This window comes from Nomascus leucogenys, chromosome 23 (assembly GCF_006542625.1).
Source record: "Nomascus leucogenys isolate Asia chromosome 23, Asia_NLE_v1, whole genome shotgun sequence".
NCBI classification, from domain to species: Eukaryota; Metazoa; Chordata; class Mammalia; order Primates; family Hylobatidae; genus Nomascus; species Nomascus leucogenys.
Genome location: NC_044403.1, coordinates 14,412,289 through 14,432,103, shown reverse-complemented (window position 1 = coordinate 14,432,103; position 19,815 = coordinate 14,412,289). Strand labels below are relative to the sequence as shown.

General features: G+C 38.5%; 1 protein-coding gene across 2 annotated transcripts in view; it reads left to right on the top strand.

Annotated features, from left to right (window-relative positions):
- Window positions 1-16,101, top strand: part of AEBP2 (AE binding protein 2) — a 94,851-nt gene extending 78,750 nt beyond the window's left edge. The window contains exons 8-9 of one of the 2 annotated variants that reach the window (XM_030804490.1): window positions 2,139-2,165; window positions 14,125-16,101. In XM_030804490.1, the coding sequence (XP_030660350.1) occupies window positions 2,139-2,165; window positions 14,125-14,233 (136 nt within the window). In that variant the 3' untranslated portion in view covers window positions 14,234-16,101. Of the gene's footprint in view, window positions 1-2,138; window positions 2,166-2,720; window positions 5,090-14,124 lie in introns of those variants that run through there. The other variant, XM_003265575.4, reaches the window with a different exon arrangement.
- Window positions 16,102-19,815: the final 3,714 nt, after the last annotated feature.

Here is a 19,815-nt window from a genome sequence, read left to right as displayed (position 1 = left end):
TGCCTATGGTCCCAGCAACTCAGGAGGCTGAGGTAGGAGGATTGCTTGAGCCTGGAAGTTTGAGGCTGCAGTGAGCCAGGATTGCGCCACCGCACTCCAGCCTGGCTGACACAGCGAGAACCTGTCTCAAAAAATTTTTTTTCTTCTCAAACATCTTTTGGTGAAAGTGCTAATTAATACAATAAAACGTGTTATTTGTGGAATGAACTAGATCATCAAGGAGAAGAAGATTGAGAGTAATCTACTACCAAAAATTTGGGAAGGTTACGAGTTACCTCTCTCTTTATAAAGAAAAATAATTGAGTGTTCACGATTTATTTGTACCTAATTTAGAGTTATTTCTGTTTACTCTTTGGAGAGATGAATTAAAATTAGCATCCTGAAAGAGTGATATTTTGGGAGAGCCACTCTGCCTTTTAGAACTAGTTGTAAACCTCTCTTAGAGAGTTGTCAAAGGGGCATGAATCTTAAATTAAGATTAATCTGTGTTTCTGCCTGCATCCTGCTTCCTTCTTTCCAAGAGTCTTGCTTTCTCACCAAACCAGCTTATTTTTTTTCTGTTCTTGTGCTATATAGGAAGCAATTTAGATATTTTAGTGAAAGTGACTTAAAACAAAATTTAAGCTTAGAACTGATGTTCTGAAGTGCATAGGAACAATGTTGCGTATTCTCAAATTTATGTGTGTGATTCCACAAGTCTTGCTGATTTTATTGGAAATGAGGATGTTCTTAAGATATATTAGGTGCTTCTGTGGATTTAATTTTCCTTACCTGTATCAAAAAAGCCATCTTGGCCTGGTGAGGTGGCTCACGCCCGTAATCCCAACACTTTGGGAGGCCGAGGTGGGTGGATCACTGGAGGCCAGGAGTTCGAGACCAGCCTGGCCAACATGATGAAACCCTGTTTCAACTAAAAATGCAAAAATCAGTCGGACGTAGTGGTGCACGCCTGTAATCTCAGCTACTCGGGAGGCTGAGGCACGAGAATCACTTGAACCCAGGAGGCGGAGGTTGCAGTGAGCAGAGATCACGTCCTACACTCCAGCCTCGGCTACAGAGCAAGAGTCTGTCCAAAAAATAAAAAAGGCCATCTTAAAACTTAATTTTGACTCTAAACCTCTGTGCTTTCACTACTCTGGAAATCAGAATTGAGTGTACTGTAATGTGGTATAGAGTCATAGAAGCCCCTACATTTGTCCTAGTGTAGCAATCTTTTCTTAAATTTCTGGATTTTGACTGGGAAAACTTGTGAAATTAATTAAAAGAAGAAAAACAATTATTCTTACTTGTTTTTAGGAGAAATAACTCCCTGCTTGTGCACATGTCAAAATGAAAGTATGGCAAACCTTCTGCAAAATAAATATATTCCTTCAAAATGAGTCTAAAAGGAATATACAGTTGGTCCTCTGTATCCACAACTTCCACATCCATGGATTCAACCAACTGCGTATCAAAGTTGTTTGGGGGAAAAAGATACCAATACAACAATAAAAAATAATACAAATAAGACCAATATAGTGTAACAATGATTTACATAGCATTTATATTATATTATTACAAGTAATCTAGAGATGATTTAAAGTATACAGAAGGATGTATGTAGGTTATTTGCAAACACTGCTATTTCCTTGGATTTTGGAATCCGCAGGGGATTCTGGGGACCCCCCACTCCCACTGTGCATGCCGAGAGACAACTGTATTTATTTGGGATTTAAGCATTGGAGTTTGTTGTTGTTTTTGAGACCACTTCTCTCTGTGTTTCTAGGCTCATCTTGAACTCCTGGGCTCAAGCAGTCTTTCTGCCTTGGCTTCCCAAAGTGCTGGGAAGATTACAGGCATGAGCCTCTGGGACCCAGCCAAGCATCAGTTTTAAAGTATTAGTTGGCTAAAATATATGTATTACACATGGAATTCTTTCTTAGAAATGCACTAGCAGGCTAAATTTAAAACTTTTATTCAACAACTATATTATGTAACTAAGTATAGCTCCATATGTATAAATGTTTTGGAAATACATTTTTATTGTAATCTATGATCATCACATTGCCTGTATCTTATTAATATTTTTAATGTCTCTTGAAGCACTCAAATGTGTTTGATTCAGTCGAATAAAAGGATTTCTTTTTCTCTTTTTCTAGAACAATGCCGCAGAAGAGGTTGAAGAGGTAAAAAATAAATAAATACATAAAAAGCAAACAAGCGGGGACACCTGCAGTCTTAGTCACTGACAATGGGTTTAGGAAAAGTTGCACATTAGAGTCAACCCCTTCCTTTTTTTTTTTTTTAAATCCAGTATTTAGGATAATATTTATGCTTAGTGTAAACATTCTGTGAATGAAGTAGACTCTTTGGTGGAATATATTAATATATTACTGTATATCCACATTTTCATGGAATGGTACTGTGGGAGACTGAGCAAACACTCTTTTGGCAACTTAGTAGAACAGCTTCTTAAAGGCTTTGCATGCTTGCTGCTTTAAGCTGCTTTTTTTTTCTTTTCTTCCCTTTAGTGATTTCAGTAGTTTATATTGGAAAGAAAAACAATTACAACATGTGCCCTTACAAATACCAAAAGCACTGTACGGATATTTGTCTTAACAGTGTTTATTGATTTGAAGTCATATTAGGAAATATTTAGACAATGAAAATTATCAAGAGATAATTTACCTTTCAATTATGATAAATAGATGTGATTGGTTGCCATTTGTGTTCTTTTGCAGAACTCTGATAAGAAAAGTGTTCAATTTGTATTTAAGCAAACAGTGAACGACGTTTGCAATCAACTAAAAATTCGTCTATCGAATTAGGGCTGAAAATTACTGTTAAAGAGTGTTGCAGTATGTCTGGTGGCTCCCTTTTCAGGACTAGGGCTTTCTCATGGAGTACAGTATGTTAATATTTACCTATATAACTAATCTGTTAACGGTTTTTGAAAAACCTTTCAAATTATTTGAATAATCTTCATATTTTCATTTAACCTATATGACTCTAATTTTTTTTCTGAGGAAATCATTTGGTTTTTGAGTTGTTTTTTCTTAATGTAAGAAAAATTGTATTTTTTTTACAAGTATCTTCAAACTGAATCTTTTATGCACCAAAGTTGGTCTTGAAAAGGAAAATGAAATCACTTTCTTGCTTGGTAGGCAAGAAGCCATATCGATTTTTTTTAACTTACAGAAATGGAAATATGTGTAACTTGTTAGTATTGTATTAAACAAATGTTGCATAGAGATAATAGAACATTGCTTGTAAATAATTCAGCAGATTTGTAATATATTTTTATATTTTGAAATGTACTGTAGATGTTTTTCTAGAGGCATGAAAGTTAAATGTATATATTATGGTAGAAATAATATTGAAGGATATTGTAATTCACTAGTGCTGCCAGAGGAATTGTTAATAAAAGCACCTTCTTTAACAATAAATGTCTTTCACAGACTTAAGGGACTATGTACTACTGTTAATATCTATAAGAACAAAACACGTTGAACATCCTTCCAGAAAGTCTTTGAGGGAGGACCTATACCTATAATAGAATTATGGCACTCATTTCTGACAGTGATCAAGAAATCAGTTATTTCCTTACTGTTGGAAGGACATTGTAAAGTATGTGGTTATATGCAGTGAAACTGCAGAAAATACTCCTGATTGAGGAGTTTTCACTTTACTACAGTGATATAAAAACCAGCAGTTTTTACACTAAATTTTTTAAAGAAATATTAGACAAAAATATAGAATTAAACCTTTGGTTCCAAAATGGGAAAGGTTCCACGATACATAAATCATTTCTCATTTGCTTTAAAAAATTTAAAAGTGTAAAAATTATGAGAGACTTTATTCGTTAACAATGGGGTAAAGAGCTGTATACATGAAATGAGTCTTATAAAATTAAGTGAAGTGCAAATAAAAGCACTGCTACTATAAGACATTCTGGAGTGGTTGTTTAATAAGGGTATTATCCATTTGATCTATAGCAATGTGATCTTATTTTTAAAAAGAAAAGCAGTGTGTTTTCTTTTTTTGTTGTTTTCTTTTGCTTAAGCACTTCATCAATTGCTTTATTCTGTATCTGCGAAGTAATCTGCAATCTCTTTTGTTCTTTTTAAAATTTGATTTGTTATAAAATTGCCAAATAGAAGTGTTTCAGATACATAGTTTGTACTTGTATTTTTATTTTATTGCCTCATGTTCTTGTAAGTCATTCTTAATTGACCAATGATTGTAGACCTTGCTTGAGTATTTTTTCTAATAAAACAAAGCAAATCACATTTAGCTTCAAATTGTAACAATTCAATTGAATTTTAAAATGACACCTGAAAAGATACATCTGATATTTTCTATATAGAGCACAGTAAATAAGTTTTTTCATTATGTAGAAATACTTAGATGTCAAAACCAGATTTCGTGATCTTTGATTAACTTCTGAGTACTCAATCAGTCATAATCCTTTTGCTGCTTATCTGATGTTGGTTTGATACTGTTGATTAACACACCAAAAAGAATATGGAATTGAAATGAGCTAGCTTTATAACTTGTATGTATACGTATATACACATAACATCCAATTATGACTGGGTAATAAGTGTGAAAATTTTAATTTGTGGTTTTCATTTATTAATGTCTGCCAATCTGTATTGTTGCTCCTACCTTCAAATATGACATATTTGTAATGTGACACCTGAAATAATAAGTCTGTTGTCCAGAATTTATGTATTGTTTAGCATCAAGCAAACTACAGCTCACAAGCATACCCATTTATATGTTGTCTGTGCCTGCTTTCTCCTGCAGTGGCAGAATTGAGTGGTGAGACCTTAGGGCCATGCAAGCCCCCATTTTTTACTACAGGTTGGCAATCCCTAATCCAAAAATCTGAGATAAAAAATGCTCCAAAGTCCAAAACTTTCTGAGTGCTGACATCATGCCGCAAGTGGAAATTCCACACCTGACCTCATGTGACTGGTCATAGTCAAAACATAATTAAGACTTTGTTTCATGCACAAAATTATTAAAACTGTTGTATAAAATTACCTTCAGTCTATGTGTATAAGGTGTATGTGAGATATAAATGAACTTTATGTTTAGTCTTGGATCTCATTTCTGAGTCTCATTATGTATATGCAGATACTCAAAAATCGAAAAAATCAAAAATCTGAAATACTTCTGGTCCCAAGCATTTCGGATGAGGGATACTCAGCCTGTCTCTGGTCCTTTAAGAAAAAGTTTTCGATTCCTTTGTCTAGTTGACAAAAAAGTTTGGAAACATAAACTTAGACCACACAACTTGCATTTTAATATGACAGTGTTGATCTTGGTAATAAGCCAGTACATTAAATTTTAGTGAAAGCTGTTTCATGTATTTTACAGTAAATATTGCCATATTAGGTACCTACAACAAATGGTGGTTTTTGGAAACTTTTACATTGGGTTTTTTAAGTTATTAATAGTCCATCATTTCATCATTTGTGTTTCTGTATTTATTTTACTAAGAACTAAATAAGATTTTGTACATCAGATTGTGTTTGAACCATAAGGCACATCTGCTTTATCTAAAAGAATCTTAAGGTGGAAATAGTGTAAAATTTAAAATTTTTTATATTTCTAATAAACTTTTTATATATAAATGTTACCTAAAGTGGACACACGTTACTTCTGAATTTCACATGAAAGGAAATTAAAGATGGACAATAATTATCTCTCAATATTTTAAGATTTGTTTTACTAATTGAAAACAGTATGTCAGTAAATCTTTGGCCTTAGTGTTTTTTTCCCCTTTTACACATTAATAAAATGTTTTAAATATGGTAATACTCTTAAAAAGGTAGAATTTGCCACAGTTGTTTAAAGCATTTTTATTTTTTCTTTGAGTTCTTAATTCATGGTGAACAGATGCTGGATTATTAAAATATAAAAATGGGAAAATATGTATTAAAATACTTGATGGAGGGTTTTCTCTTTAATCACAACTTAAAAAAAGAAGCCTTTAATACTTCTGCATAAGTTCTCTGAAAGAACTTAAATTCTTAGTTTATATGAAAACTGATCTGTATGTTTGTATAACAAAGCCTGTTGCGTACAGGTCTACAAGGAGATACTTTGTTTCTAAAAAAGTTAAATCGTGTCATTTGAAATTTATTTTTGAGATAAGTGGACATTTTGGGGATTTTGGTTAAAACATATTTCTCTATTCTAAAAAATATATGTATTCATAAAAGGGAAGAAATTGTTAGAAAATTTCCTGTGTACATAGTTTGTTTTTAAATTAAAGAATCTTATGACCTGGTGTAGGACATTTTGCAGTTGTAACACTGCAGTTTTAATATATTTGCTGTTTTTTTAAAAAATTAGAGTATGTTTAAAATTGAATGGTTATGAGGCTCTGTAGCCTTAAAATGTTTTATAGTAGTAAAATGTATTATTTTTATCTTAAAAAAACTAAATATTTACATTGCATAATTTATTGAATCAAGTTTACATGGCCTAACACATGGTTCTGTTAATCTGAAAATTAAAAAGGATTTGTAAGCAGGTTAGAGCAGGAATCGCAACCCAGATTTTTTTTTTTTTCTAGGTCAGAATTCTTTTCACTACACCAAACTGCTGCTCACAGTGTGAGAACATGAATGTACGTTGTGATTCCACTATAAAGTTGTGTCTGGTGTTTCTGCCACAGCCAGTCTCTAGCATGATCATTCATGGCACAAAATAGTCTGTAAAATGTGTTAAATGAGTATTATAGGTGAGTAATTTTTATAGTAGAATACTTTGGAGAATTAACAGTGATAAAACAGTAGTAGGGTTGAAGTGACCTGGCTTAAGCCACATTCTGTGATAATGTCAGATACCTTTTCGTAAGAACCTTATATACCGGATACAGTGGCTCATGCCCGTAATCCCAACTACTTGGGAGGGTAAGAAGGAAGGACTGCTTGAGGCCAGGAGTTCCAGGCTACAGTGAGCTGTGATTGGACCACTGCACTCCAGTCTGGGTGACAGCGAGACCCCACCTCTTTATTTTTCACTACGGAATCTTGCTCTGTTGCTGAGGCCTGAGTGGAGTGGTGTGATGTCAGCTCACTGCAACCTCTGCTTCCGAGTTCAAGTGGTTCTTGTGGCTCAGCGTCCCAAGTAGCTGGGACTACGGGTGCGTGCCACCATGCCCAGCTAATTTTTGTGTTTTTTAGTAGAGACGGGGTTTTGCCATGTTGGCCAGGCTGGGCTCGAACTCCTTACTGCAGGTGATTCTCCCACCTCTGCCTCCCAGAGTGCTGGGATTACAGGCATGAGCCACTGTGCCTGGCCCCCGCCTCTTTAAACAACAACAAAAATCCTAATAAAAGGAACTGTGCTTCAGTTTGTTTAAACGTTCTTAGTGTAAAGGGTTATTGATGTTACGTTTTTACATACTTGGATGTAATGTTTTGGCTTATTTGATTTTATTTAAAAATGTTCCTTTTTGTCAGAGTCCTGTTTTATGATATAAATAACTTTTTTTTTTTTTTTTTTTTTTTTGAGACAGATTCTTACTCTGTTGCCCAGGCTGTAGTGCAGTGGCGGGATTGTAGCTCACTGCAGCTTCAAACGCCTTGGGCTCAAGTGGCCCTGTCGCCTTGGCCTCCTGAGTAGCTAGGCCTCCAGGCATGTGCCACCACGCTGGCTTTTTTAATGTATTGCCCAGGCTGGTCTTCAGCTCATGATATTACAGGTGTGAGCCACTGCACCTGGCCCAACGTTTTTTTAAAAAAACACTATTTTGAAGGAGCTACCCAGTATTTGGTTTCCTGTTTTTTGAGATGGAGTCTCTCTCTCTTGCTCAGGCTGGGGTGCAATGGCACAATCTCTGCTCACTGCAGCCGCCGCCTCCCGGGTTCAAGTGATTGTTTTGCCTCCGCCTCCTGAGTAGCTGGGATTACAGACGCACACCACCACGCCCGGCTAATTTTTGTATTTTTAGTAGAGACAGGGTTTCACCGTGTTGGCCAGGCTGGTCTGGAACTTCTGACCTTGTGATCCATCCACCTCAGACTCCCAAAGTGCTGGGATTACAGGCATGAGCCACCGTGTCTGGCCAGTTGTCTTTCTCCCTTCCTCCCTCCCTCCCTCCATTCCTTCCTTCCTTCATTCCTTCCTTCCCCTCCCTTCTTCCTCCCTCCCTCCCTTCCTCCTTCCGTCTCTCTCTCTCCTTCCTTCCTTCCTTTTTCTTTCTCTCTTCCTTTCTTCCTCTCTCTCTCTCTCTCTCTCTTTTTAAACAGAGTTTCACTCTTTTGACCAGGCTGGGTGCAGTGGCACAATCTTGGCTCACTGCAACCTCCACTTCCCAGGTTCAGGTGATTCTCTTGCTTCCGCCTCTGAGTAGCTGGGATTACAGGCACGTGCTACCATGCCGGGCTAATTTTTGTATTTTTAGTAGAGACTGGGTTTTGCCAGGATGGTCTTGAACTCCTGACCTCTGGTGATTTGCGCCCCTCCACCTCCCAAAGTGCTGGGATTACAGGTGTGAGCCACCGTGCCCGGCCGTGTTTCTTTATTTGAATGTTTTGTCTTGATCCCAGAGCGTTGCTGCTTTCAGAGGACCTTTTTTCCTCTTCAGTGTTGATGCTTCTGCTAAAGAATGCCTGTGTTTAACTAGTCTTTAAGTTTATTATGAAATTGCAATGGACTTACATATTTCTGTTGAAAACTGAATTTATATTTGGATGCCTAATGCATCTTGTGTGTACATAAGATTATTATATCTTGGGGGCCTTTTTTTTTTGTTAGAAAAAGTATTTTTAGAGGAAGGTGTGTAGCTAGGAAATAGTAATAGATTGTAAAACTGTAATAGCTTACTCTTGAGAGCTGGGCTCAGTGCAAGTAATTTAGTAGAGACATCATCGAGCATTGCAGGAGAATGGGTCATAAGGTTTCCAGCTTGTGTCCGCTTGAATTTCATAAAAGAGAGCCTAGTTATTTTTTTAATGCCTGCATAGTAAATGTTGGTCTTTGTAGAAGTTAGCTTATTTAAATTTCAGACTTTTGTCGTCCTATATGGCCTTCCCAAATCTGAAAGATCTGATTTCTTTTTAAATGTAATTTCAGAAGTCAGCAGTTTTTTCAGAATTTGTCCTAAGGATCAATAATATTTTTAAAAGTAACTTTTTATATTAAGTTATAATGACCAAATTGAAGAAATCAGACTTAATAGAAAGTAGGAACAAAATGGAAGTCTTTACTTTCAGTTAACCACACCTTCCTGGTCTCCTGATTAATATTTTTCTTTTGTGCTTTTTAAAATTGTTAAACACTCAGTTATATGGTTTGGCCTTTTTTTTCTTTTCTTTTTTTTTTTTGAGACAGTCTTGCTCTGTCACCCAGTCTGACTCGGCTGTGGCTCGATCTCGGCTCACTGTACTCTCCGCCTCCTGAGTTCACAAAATTCTCATACCTCAGCCTCCCGAGTAGCTGGGACTACAGGCACGGCTTACTCAGGGCATTCGCATAGATCTTTCTTCCTTTCCTTTCCCTTTCCCTCTTTCCTTTTCCCCTCCCCTCCCCTCCCCTCCTTTCCTTTCCTTTTTTTTTTTTTTTTAAAGATACTGTCACCCAGGCTGGAGTGCAGTGGCGTGAATATGACTCGTTACAACCTCCACCTCCCTCATTTAAGTGATTCTCATGCCTCAGCTTCCTGTGCCTTAGCTGGGATTACAGGCATGTGTCACCATGCCCAGCTAGTTTTTGTATTTTTGGTAGAGATGAGGTTTCACCATGTTGCCAGGCTGGACTTGAACTCCCGACCTCAGATGATCCGCCCACGTTGGCCTCCCGAAGTGCTGGGATTATAGGGGTGAATCATCACGCCTGGCCTGAAAATATACTTTGAATGATATTTGTGTAGTTTAATTTCCTAGAAGACACTGTTAACTGACTTAAAGAGTTTTGTTCACTATAAGTTGTGAGTTGCATTGTAAGTTTTGGCATTGCCAAAATGTTTTCCTTAAAAGGTGGTACCAACATAAACTTCCATCGACTGAGTGTGAGTAAATATTGTTACTCACACTGTGTTAGTATTACTCTAGTCAGTCTAAGGTGGACAAATGACATCAATATCTTTCAGTCCATTTAAGTTACAGTTAGATGAGTTTTGACAGATGTATATGTAATCACCAAACAAGATACAGAACATTTCCATCACCTTGCATAGGTTCCCCCATGCTTGCTTCCTTCCATCCTGAGCCCCAGGCAACCACTGATCTACTGTGTGGCACTACAGATTGGTTGCATTTTCTAGAATTTTATATAAATGGAATAATAACAGTGTATACTCTTGTGTATGATTTCCAGCATAAATGATTTTGAAATGCATCAATAATACTGTAAAAAATATTTGCATTTTTACTTCAGTGATATTGAACATATTTTTTTCTGTATCTTTTAGTTATTTATACTTGAAGTAGATACTGGAGACACTAAAAATTATCTGAACTCTTCTGACTTCAGATTGCCCTTTAAGATTTACTAAATAAATAAAGACTTCTTGTTCTGGAGTGTGGCTGGGCAGCATTAAAGACATTAAGGCAGCTTAAAAAATGAATTTTTGTCTGTTTAATCAGTTTCAATTTATTATCAGTTTTTAAGGTATTTATGTGGCGTATCATGGGGGTCTTTAAGTTTCTACATGCTGGAGATGTTAAAACAAGTATAATTTGTTACTGTTGTACTAGCAATGTTATTAAGTCAACTTTTAGCCTACAAAATAAAAATCATATTAATAGAAAGCAAAATCTTACAGGACTTAGAAATACATTTAAAGACTTTCCAGAAAGATAATCCTCAAACTACCCAAATGGTATAAATTGAAATATACATAGAAAAATGTACCCATTCAATATGAAGCATCTGCAAATTGCAAGGCACTGCTCTAGATGCTACAGATTCAGCAGTGGAGAAAATAAACATTCTTGATCTCACAAACCTTAGAATTGTGTGTATGAGAGATGGCAGACAATATGCAAGTGAGTGAAACATGTATGGTATAAATGCTATGAAGAAAAAATGGGACACGGGTAGGGGAAGTGAATTTGTGATAGAATTTTAAGTAGGGTGCTTGGTAAGGCCTTACTGAGCAAAGCCCTGAAGGAGCCGAGTGAGAATACATGCAGGTATCTGAGAGTAGAGAACCCCCAGCTAAGAGAACAGCAACTATAAAGCCCCTTGAAGCAAGAGCATTTATTAAAATGGTTTATGCTTGCTGTTCTTTTATACTGTCCCAAGCATGATTACAGGTGCTGGAGATGCTGCACTGAACAAAACGTTAAAAAACAATTCCATCTTTTTGGAGCTTAACGTTTCATCATGCTTGGTGTGTTTGTAAAGCTGAGGTTGATGTGAGGAGACTGAGGAGATGGAAAGCCTTAGGAAAGTTTTGAGGAGAGAAAGGTTATGATCTGAACTATGTCTTAAAAGGATCACTGATTACTCTGAAGAATTAACTAATAATGGGAGAAAAGGCAGAAACAGGAAGAGCAGTAAAAAGTCTCTTATTTTTAAGTCACTGATTTTTTAATCAGTGGCTTGAACCAGAATGGATGGTGGTAAATAGTGGTTGGTTTTGCTGTGAACCTAAAACTGCTGTAAAGAACAAAAAAAGCGATTGGGATTTGGATTTTCATTTGAAGGTAGATTTGTTGATAGCGTGGTTATAGTATGAGAGAGTCAGGGTGGACTGCAGCGTTTTTGGCTTAAACTACTGGTAGGATGGAACTGCTGTGAGATAGTGATGGCAAGGACTGCAGTGTGGAGCAGGTTTGGGGAGGGATGAGTTTTGGAATTAAGCTTTGAATGTTTTGTGATGGGGATGCTTATTAGACATCCAAGTGGGGGGTATCGTGAGTCAGAGATGTATAATGGAAATGATGTCAGGAAGGCTGAGCATGTAATTTATATATATTTTTGAAGTCTGTGGTAAGTTATTACACATGCATAAAGGTAAGTTTATCATTTCACCTCCAGTGAACAGTTTTAACTGCTTGGGATCAGCTTGAACAAGAGCAGGACGCTGGATACTTGAGTTGCAAGCAGTAGGGATTTAACCTAAGACCTAGTAGAAATATACTTTTGATAAGTTTATCAGCTGCCAAGTGGTGGTCAGGAATGATTGGTCCATGGTTCAAGTTGCTGGTGATTGAAAAAAAAAATTAGAAACAGAAAGAAAACTACTTAGCTTTTATTTCCTGTGTACTGAATACCAATTTAAATCAGCCATCCTGCCAGGTGCAGTGGCTCATGCCTGTAATCCCAACACTTTGGGAGGCTGAGATGGGTGGATCACTTGAGGTTAGGAGTTCGAGACCACCCTGGCCAACATGGTGAAACTGCGTCTCTACTAAAAAATACAAAAATTAGGCTGGGCACTGTGGCTCACGCCTATAATGCCAGCACTTTGGGAGGCTGAGGTGGGGGATCCGCACTTTGAGTGGTTTACAGGTGCCTGCCACCACGCCAGGCGTGGTGGTATTTCTATTTTTATTTTATTATTTTTTCGAGACAGAATCTCACTCTTTCGCCCAGGCTAGAGTGCAGTGGTGCGTTTTGGCTCACTGCAACCTCCGCCTCCCGGGTTCAAATGGTTCTCCTGCCTTAGGCTCCTGAGTAGCTGGGATTACAGGCACGCGCCACTGTGCTGGGCTCATTTTGTATTTTTAGTAGAGACGGGGTTTCTCCGTGTTGGTCAGGCTGGTCTCCTACTCCCGATCTCAGGTGATTGGCCTGCCTTGGTCTCCCAAAGTGCTGGGATTACAGGCGTGAGCCACTGCACCTGGCTAGCAGGAAGTGATTTTTCAAAAGATGTAGGAAGAATAAAGTGAAATTTGCAAGAGGAAACAGGAAGTGTAAAAATACATAAAAAGTTTACTACAATTTTATGAATTTTTAGTACCCAGCATATACTTGGTACTTGGGATATAAATGAGTAAGGTGTTTTGTTCACACTTCCCAGATGTGGGCATAGGAAGAGCGTAGTGACATTAGCGTAATTTCTATACAGTGTGAAATGCCCTGTTGGAGGTACGCCTGGAGTAATGTGGAAGCACAGAGAGCACTTGACCCACCTCTAGAGCATTCAGGCAGGCTCCCCTCAGAGGGGAGGTATTACTTTGAAGTAATACCTGGGACTTAGTGATGGAGAATGGAGGGAAAGACGGAGGCGTTTAAGACGGGGATTTCTGTGTTCTGTAGAGTGGAACAACAGCTTTGTGTCCAGGTGACGGCCAGGAGTGGTGGGAGCTAAGTCTGAAGAGGTAGAGAGGATCAGTTGTTGAGGGCCTTGTGTTCCATAAGCTAGAGCTTGGGCTTTATGTGAACGATTTACTGGTAAGATAACTGTTTCGGTGTTAACCTGCGTGAGTGGTGATGGGGAAACTAGCCCAAAGGCTGCTGTTCTGCCCTGCTCCCCAGTGAGGGAAAAACATAACATAAATCACTTTTTGAAAACATTCAAGACTTACTGAAGCATAAGATTTGAAAATGCTAGAATTCATTGCTGGTGAAATTAATGTTTTTTTTTAACTGTTCTTAATAAAATATGTTACCTATTAAATCAGTTCTGACTTCTTGGGTATGGTGGGGGCTACCATAACTTACTCATGAAGGTGGTGGCCTTTCTAGCTATGGATTGGTCCTGTAGTACCCATACATGTTTTCTTCTTATGTGGGATGTAAAAGTACTAGAATAACAGTACTAGAATAAATTTCCCATTTTATCTTTGTGAGAAGTAATAAAACACCAAAAACATCCTTAAAATGCTAAAAAATAAAAAAAATTATGGTATGCCATTATGGTATGTCGTATTCAAACTGGTAGAGAAGTCCAGCCTACACCCATTTCCAAATTGGGGGAAAGTAGGCTCATTAACATGGGACTGAGCCAACAATTATTTTTTTCGCCAGCATGATGGATGGTTTATTTTGTGACATTGTGTAGATTGTATAGGAACTTAGCAACATAGGAGATATTTCCTGAAATAGAGGATGACATTTGGCATAGAGAGTTAGTTGATATTTACTGTTTATAAGGAAATTTGAACATTAGAAATGTATTCCAAGCAGATTGTACAAATAGGAAATAATTGATTTTTTTTTTTTTTTTGCCAGAAAAGGGAAAACGTGGAAGTACAGAAATGAATCATACAACAAATATGTGTGTACCAGGCACTTCCTGTGGCTGGGAATATGGACTAGCAGGTCTGCATTGGATCCTTGATTATGAAGATTAAAGGTTGAGATACTTCTAGAAGCCTGTTTCTGGGATTGTTTCATCCATCTCTTAGAAACAATATAAAACTGTTAGTTTGGTATCTTACCTTTTAATCTTCTCCCACCCTTAATTCAAAAAGGTTTCATGATACAGCAAGATAACAATTTAAAAAATGAATAGAAATAAGAGAGGAAAAATTTTAAAGTAAGGCGCAGCTGGAGTGATCTCCATGAAATGCATGCTCTTGAATTTTATATGCTTATCAGAGGTTGGCCATAAACTTGCTAGCTTTGAGCTAATTTATGAAGGAGTACAAGAGGATGTTGCAGGATTCATGGCATTTATAACTGGGTAGTAAGCATTTAGAATTAGCTGGACAGTGGGCTAGGGGAATTGGTTTAGCCTTCACATTTAGTCCTTACAGTTAATATATGAAATGTGGGTTTTACTATTTTTGTTTTACAAGTGAGATACTTGGGTAACTTGTCCAAGACATACAGCCAGCAAGTGACTGAGCCTGGAGTTTGAACCAGTTCTGCTTGACTGTAAATCCAGAAATCTTACTATTGTGCCACTTTGATAAATAATTATTTGAATGTATTTTGCAAGGCTGTGTTAAAAGAATAAGCATCTTTGAAAGAAAATACATTAATCAGTGTCATACACATTTTAACCAAGCTTTGCTCATCTCTCTGCGTGCTTTGAAACTATTTCCAGTTGTTATGCAACTGATTGCCTAGGGATCAAAATGACCTTTGGTTGATGACAAACAAGATAAATATGTTGCAAAATCATTAAAAATACTTCACCTTCACTGATTCCTTCTCTACTGCTCTTTTTTCCTTTATATAGACCTGAGTTTCTCACCTGTATCATTATCCTTCTCTCTGAGAAACTTCTTTTAATATTTGTTGCAAGGCAAGTCTACCGGCAACACATTCCCTCAAATTTTGTTTGAGAAGGTCTTTATTTCTCCATAATTTTTGAAGGATAATTTCACAGGATATGGGATTCTAGATTGGTGGGGTTTTTTTCCCCTCTCTCAACACTTTAAGCATCTCACTCTCTTCTTGCTTACCTGTTTTCTGAAAAGGATGATGTTATTCTTATCCTTGGCACTCTGTAAATAAGGTGGATTTTTTCCTCTAGCTTTTTCCGAGATTTTTCTTTATCTTTGATTTTCTGCAGTTTGAATATGGAATGCCTACTTGCAAGTTTTTTGCATTTATCCTGCTTGGTGTGTTCTCTGAGCTTCCTAGAATTGTGGTTTGTTGTCTGATATTAATTTTAGGAAATTATCAGTTATTATTGCTTCATATATTTCCCCTGTTCTTCTGTCTCCGTGTATTCCCATTACATGTATTTTACACATTTTTAATTAGGTTGGTGCAAAAGTAATTGCGGTTTTTGCCATTACTTTCAATAGTTGTCCCACTTCTTGGATGTTCTGTTTCCTTTTCCTTTTCCCTTTTCCATTCTCCCCCCGCCCCCGCCCCGCTTTCTTTTTCTTTTCAGTTTTGGAAGTTTCTTTTGACATATCCTCAAGTTCAGAGATTTTTTCCTCACCTGTGTCCAGTCTCCTAATGAGCCCATGAAAAGCATTCTTCATTTCAATTACAGTGTTTTTTGCTTTCTTAGAATTTCCATTTTTCTGCTTATATTACCCATCTCTTCTTGCACATTGTTTACTTTTTCCATAAGAGCTCTTAGCATATTAATTATAATTATTTTAAATTCTTATCTGATAATTCCAATGTCTCTGCTATATCTGAGTCTGGTTCTGGTGCTTGTTGTGTTTCTTAAAGAACTGTGGTTTTTGGCTGGATGTGGTGGCTCACACCTGTAATTCCAGCACTTTGGGAGGCTGAGGCAGGTGGATCACCTGAGGTCAGGAGTTCAAGACCAGCCTGACCAACATGATGAAACACCATTTCTACAAAAATACAAAGATTAGGCATGATGGTGGGTGCCTGTAATCCCAGCTACGTGGGAGACTGAGGTGGGAGAACTGTTTGAACCCAGGAGGCAGAGGTTGCAGTGAGCCGAGATCCTGCCATTGCACTCCAGCCTGGGCAACAGAGCGACGCTCTGCCTTAAAAAACAAAACAAAACAAAAAAACAAAGCAAACAAAAAAAAAACTGGTTTTTGCCTTTCGATTTGCCTTGTACTTTTTTGTTGAAAGGTGGACACTTGTTGAAAGGTGGTCATAAATAGGCCCTTAATAAAGTGGTGTTGAAGTGTTGGAGGTGAGGAAGCATTCTATAGTCCTACAATTATGTCTCAGTCTTTTAGTGAACTTGTGCCCCTGGGCTGTGACCTTTACAAGTGCTGTTCAGTTTTCCCCCTCTTTAATTGGGATAGGATGGCTAGAGAGGGCTGTGGTTTAGATGGCCGAGTTTCAGTGTTCCCATCTACAGGACCTTTCCCAAGTTGGTTGGTCTCTGATAAAACGTTAGTAAGTTAAGCTCTGGTTAAATAGTTTACCTTAAAATTAAAGAATTTTTTTTCTTTGAGGGCAGGCCTTATTAAGAACAGAATGGTCCGGGTATATTCCAAATGGCTGGTTTTCTCATCCCCCTGCTGAAAATGTGTGGGTTTTTCCTTCTGTCTTCACTGTGAGAACCTGGTAGAACTTCTGGAGATGAACTCACAAAAGTATGTGGGCAGAGGGGGATAGTAGGCACTAAGACTGGGCCCTTTGGATTTTTAAACTTTTAGACTTGTCTGCATTGAGCCTCTAGCAATTTGACAGATTTAAGAAGAGTTGTTGCTGGACGTGTTGGTTCACGCCTGTAATCCCAGCACTTTGGGAGGCAGAGATGAGTGGGTTGCTTGAGTTCACGAGTTCCAGAGCAGCCTGGGCAACATGGCAAAACCCTGTGTCTACAAAAAAAGTACAAGAATTAGTCAGGTGTGGTGGCATGTGCCTGTAGTCCCAGCTACTCGGGAGGCTGAGGTGGGAGGATAGCTTGAGCCTGGGAGGTAGAGGTTGCAGTAAGCCAATATTGCGCCACTGTACTCCAGCCTGGGCAATAGAACCAGGCCTTGTCTCAAAAAACACAAAAAGAGTTATTGATTTTCGGCTCAGTTTTTTACTTGCTGGGATGGATTGATGACTTCCAAGCTCCTTACATGCTGGACTGGGAGCTGGAAGTTCACACCATTAGAAATAAACAGTAGTTTGTTAACATCCATTGCTGTGGCTTCACTAGCGTGAATGAGAGTTAAGCAGATACGAGGATCAGGGATGTATTCTCAGACTGTATGTTATGCAATTTATATCAGCTTAGATTAAGCATTCTCAGGCAACATTAAAGTACAGTATTTCTGTTTTTATGATTAATTGTTTTCCACTCTGTTTAAAATACAGGAACTCGAAGAAGAAGGAGGAATCAAATGAGGAAAAAGGAGAAATCAGTTATCTCAGGCAGTTTGAGCTGCTAACAAAGTAGCATAGACTGGGTGGCTTATAAACAACAGAAATTTATTTCTCAGTTCTGTAGATTGAAACTCTGAGATCGGGGTGTCAGTATACCCAGGTTGCGGAGAATGTCCTCTTTCAGGCTGTCTTCAGACTGCTGTCTTCTTGTAGTCTCACATTCTACAAAACTTACGGGAGGAGAGCTCTCTGGGGTGTCTTTCATGACGCTAATCCCATTCATGACGGCTTTACCCTCATGATGCCGCCCAAAGGCCCCAGGAGGGCCTTACTGTCTTATTACTATTACATTGTGGGTTAGGATTTCAACATGGCTTTTGGGGAACACAAACAGTCTATAACATCCCACCCCTCCCCCCCAATTCATGTTCTTGGGTGCAAAATACATTAACTCCACCCAGCAACCTCAAATGTCTTAACTCGTTCCAGCATCAATTCTAAAGTCTAAAATCCAAAGTCTCATCTAAATTAGATGGTAATCAGGTGGTAATGTCGGGGCAGGGACCTGAAGAGCATGAGGGAGCTAGGCCTGGGCTACGTGGCAGAATGTGTTCCAGGCAGGTGGTGCGAGCACACAGGCCTGAAGCGTGGGGGCGGGGGGCAGGGGCGGTGGCTGGTGGTGTGGCTGGAACACAGCCAGTGAGGCACGACTAGGGGCACACCATGAGGGGCAGGGGTTGGTGAAACTTCTCTGCAAACTTTTTTTTGTAAAAATGTATCTTTTTTATTTTTTGCCAGGTATGGCTGGTGGGTAGGTTGTAAAAGGGGTCTGTCTCCACTACTCATCTCTGTCGTAGTGGGAAAGCAGCCATAGATGTTATATAGAAAAATGGACATGGCTGCATTCCAGTAAAACTCTTATTTACAAAAGTAGAGAGTGAGCCAGATTTGGCACATTGGCCATGGTTAGCTGCTTGCCAATATAGGTGCTCATAAGCCATTGGAAATCACCTTGGATTTTATTCTAAATGTGATCAAAGTTTTTGGAGGGTTATGAACAAGTGAGTGAAATGATAGGATTTATTTTAAAAGGATTACAGGCCAGGCACAGTGGCTCACACCTGTAATCTCAGTACTTTGGGAGGCCAAGGCAGGAGGATGACTTGAGGCCAGGAGGGTTTTTTGTTTGTTTGTTTTTTGAGATGGAGACTCACTCTGTCCTTCAGGCTGGAGTGCAATGGTGCAATCTCAGTTCACTGCAACCTCCACCTCCTGGGTTGAAGCAATTCTCCTGCCTCAGCCTCCTGAATAGCTGGGATTACAGGTGCACACCACCATGCATGGCTATTTTTTTTTTTTCAGTAGATACAGGGTTCTGCCATGTTGGCCAGGCTGGTCTCGAACTCCTGATCTCGGGTGATCCACCTGCCTTGGCCTCTCAAAGGGCTGGGATTACAGACATGAGCCACCGTGCCTGGCCAAGGCTAGGAGTTTGAGACTGCAGCAGGTCATGATTGTGCCACTGGACTCCAGCCCGGGTGACAGAGTGAGACCCTGTCTCAAAAAAAAAAAAAAAAAAAACCCAAAACCAACAAAGGATTACAGGTTGCTTTGTGGAGAACAGAACATATCCTCCACACAAATGGAAAAAGGAAAAGCTATTTGGGGTTTCATATGAATCTAGGAAAAAGACCGTGGTGACTTGGACTCCGATAGTAGCAATGGAGTTGACAAGAAGGGGTAACAATAGATATATTTGAGATGAAGTGTGTGTATGGGCTAGCTAAATATGCAAATGAGTGAAAGATGGAGCATCTTACTAGTTTAGAAAAGACTTTACAGGAATGAGCTTTGGTGGAGAAACTGAGTTTGGTTAAGTTTGAGATGCCTATTAAGCATCTAAGTGACAAAAGGGAGCATGCAGTTGGGTGTATTCCAGTCTCTCTCGGAGAAAGAGGAGAAGGTATGACAAATAATGATCTGGAAGGGTGAATGGAATGAGGAAATCTAATTGAAATATTGGACAGTTCTGAAATAACACATGAGGTTTGTGCTCAAATTTAGAGTGACAGCAAATACCATTGTATGTTTTTCCCCTAGTTATAATGAGCTGTGTGGGTACAGGTATGGAGTAGGTGGAGAGCTGGGTTTAACTGGAACTGAGGTTTTATTAGGCAGATAGAGTGAAGGGAAAGAGGTCCTAGGAAA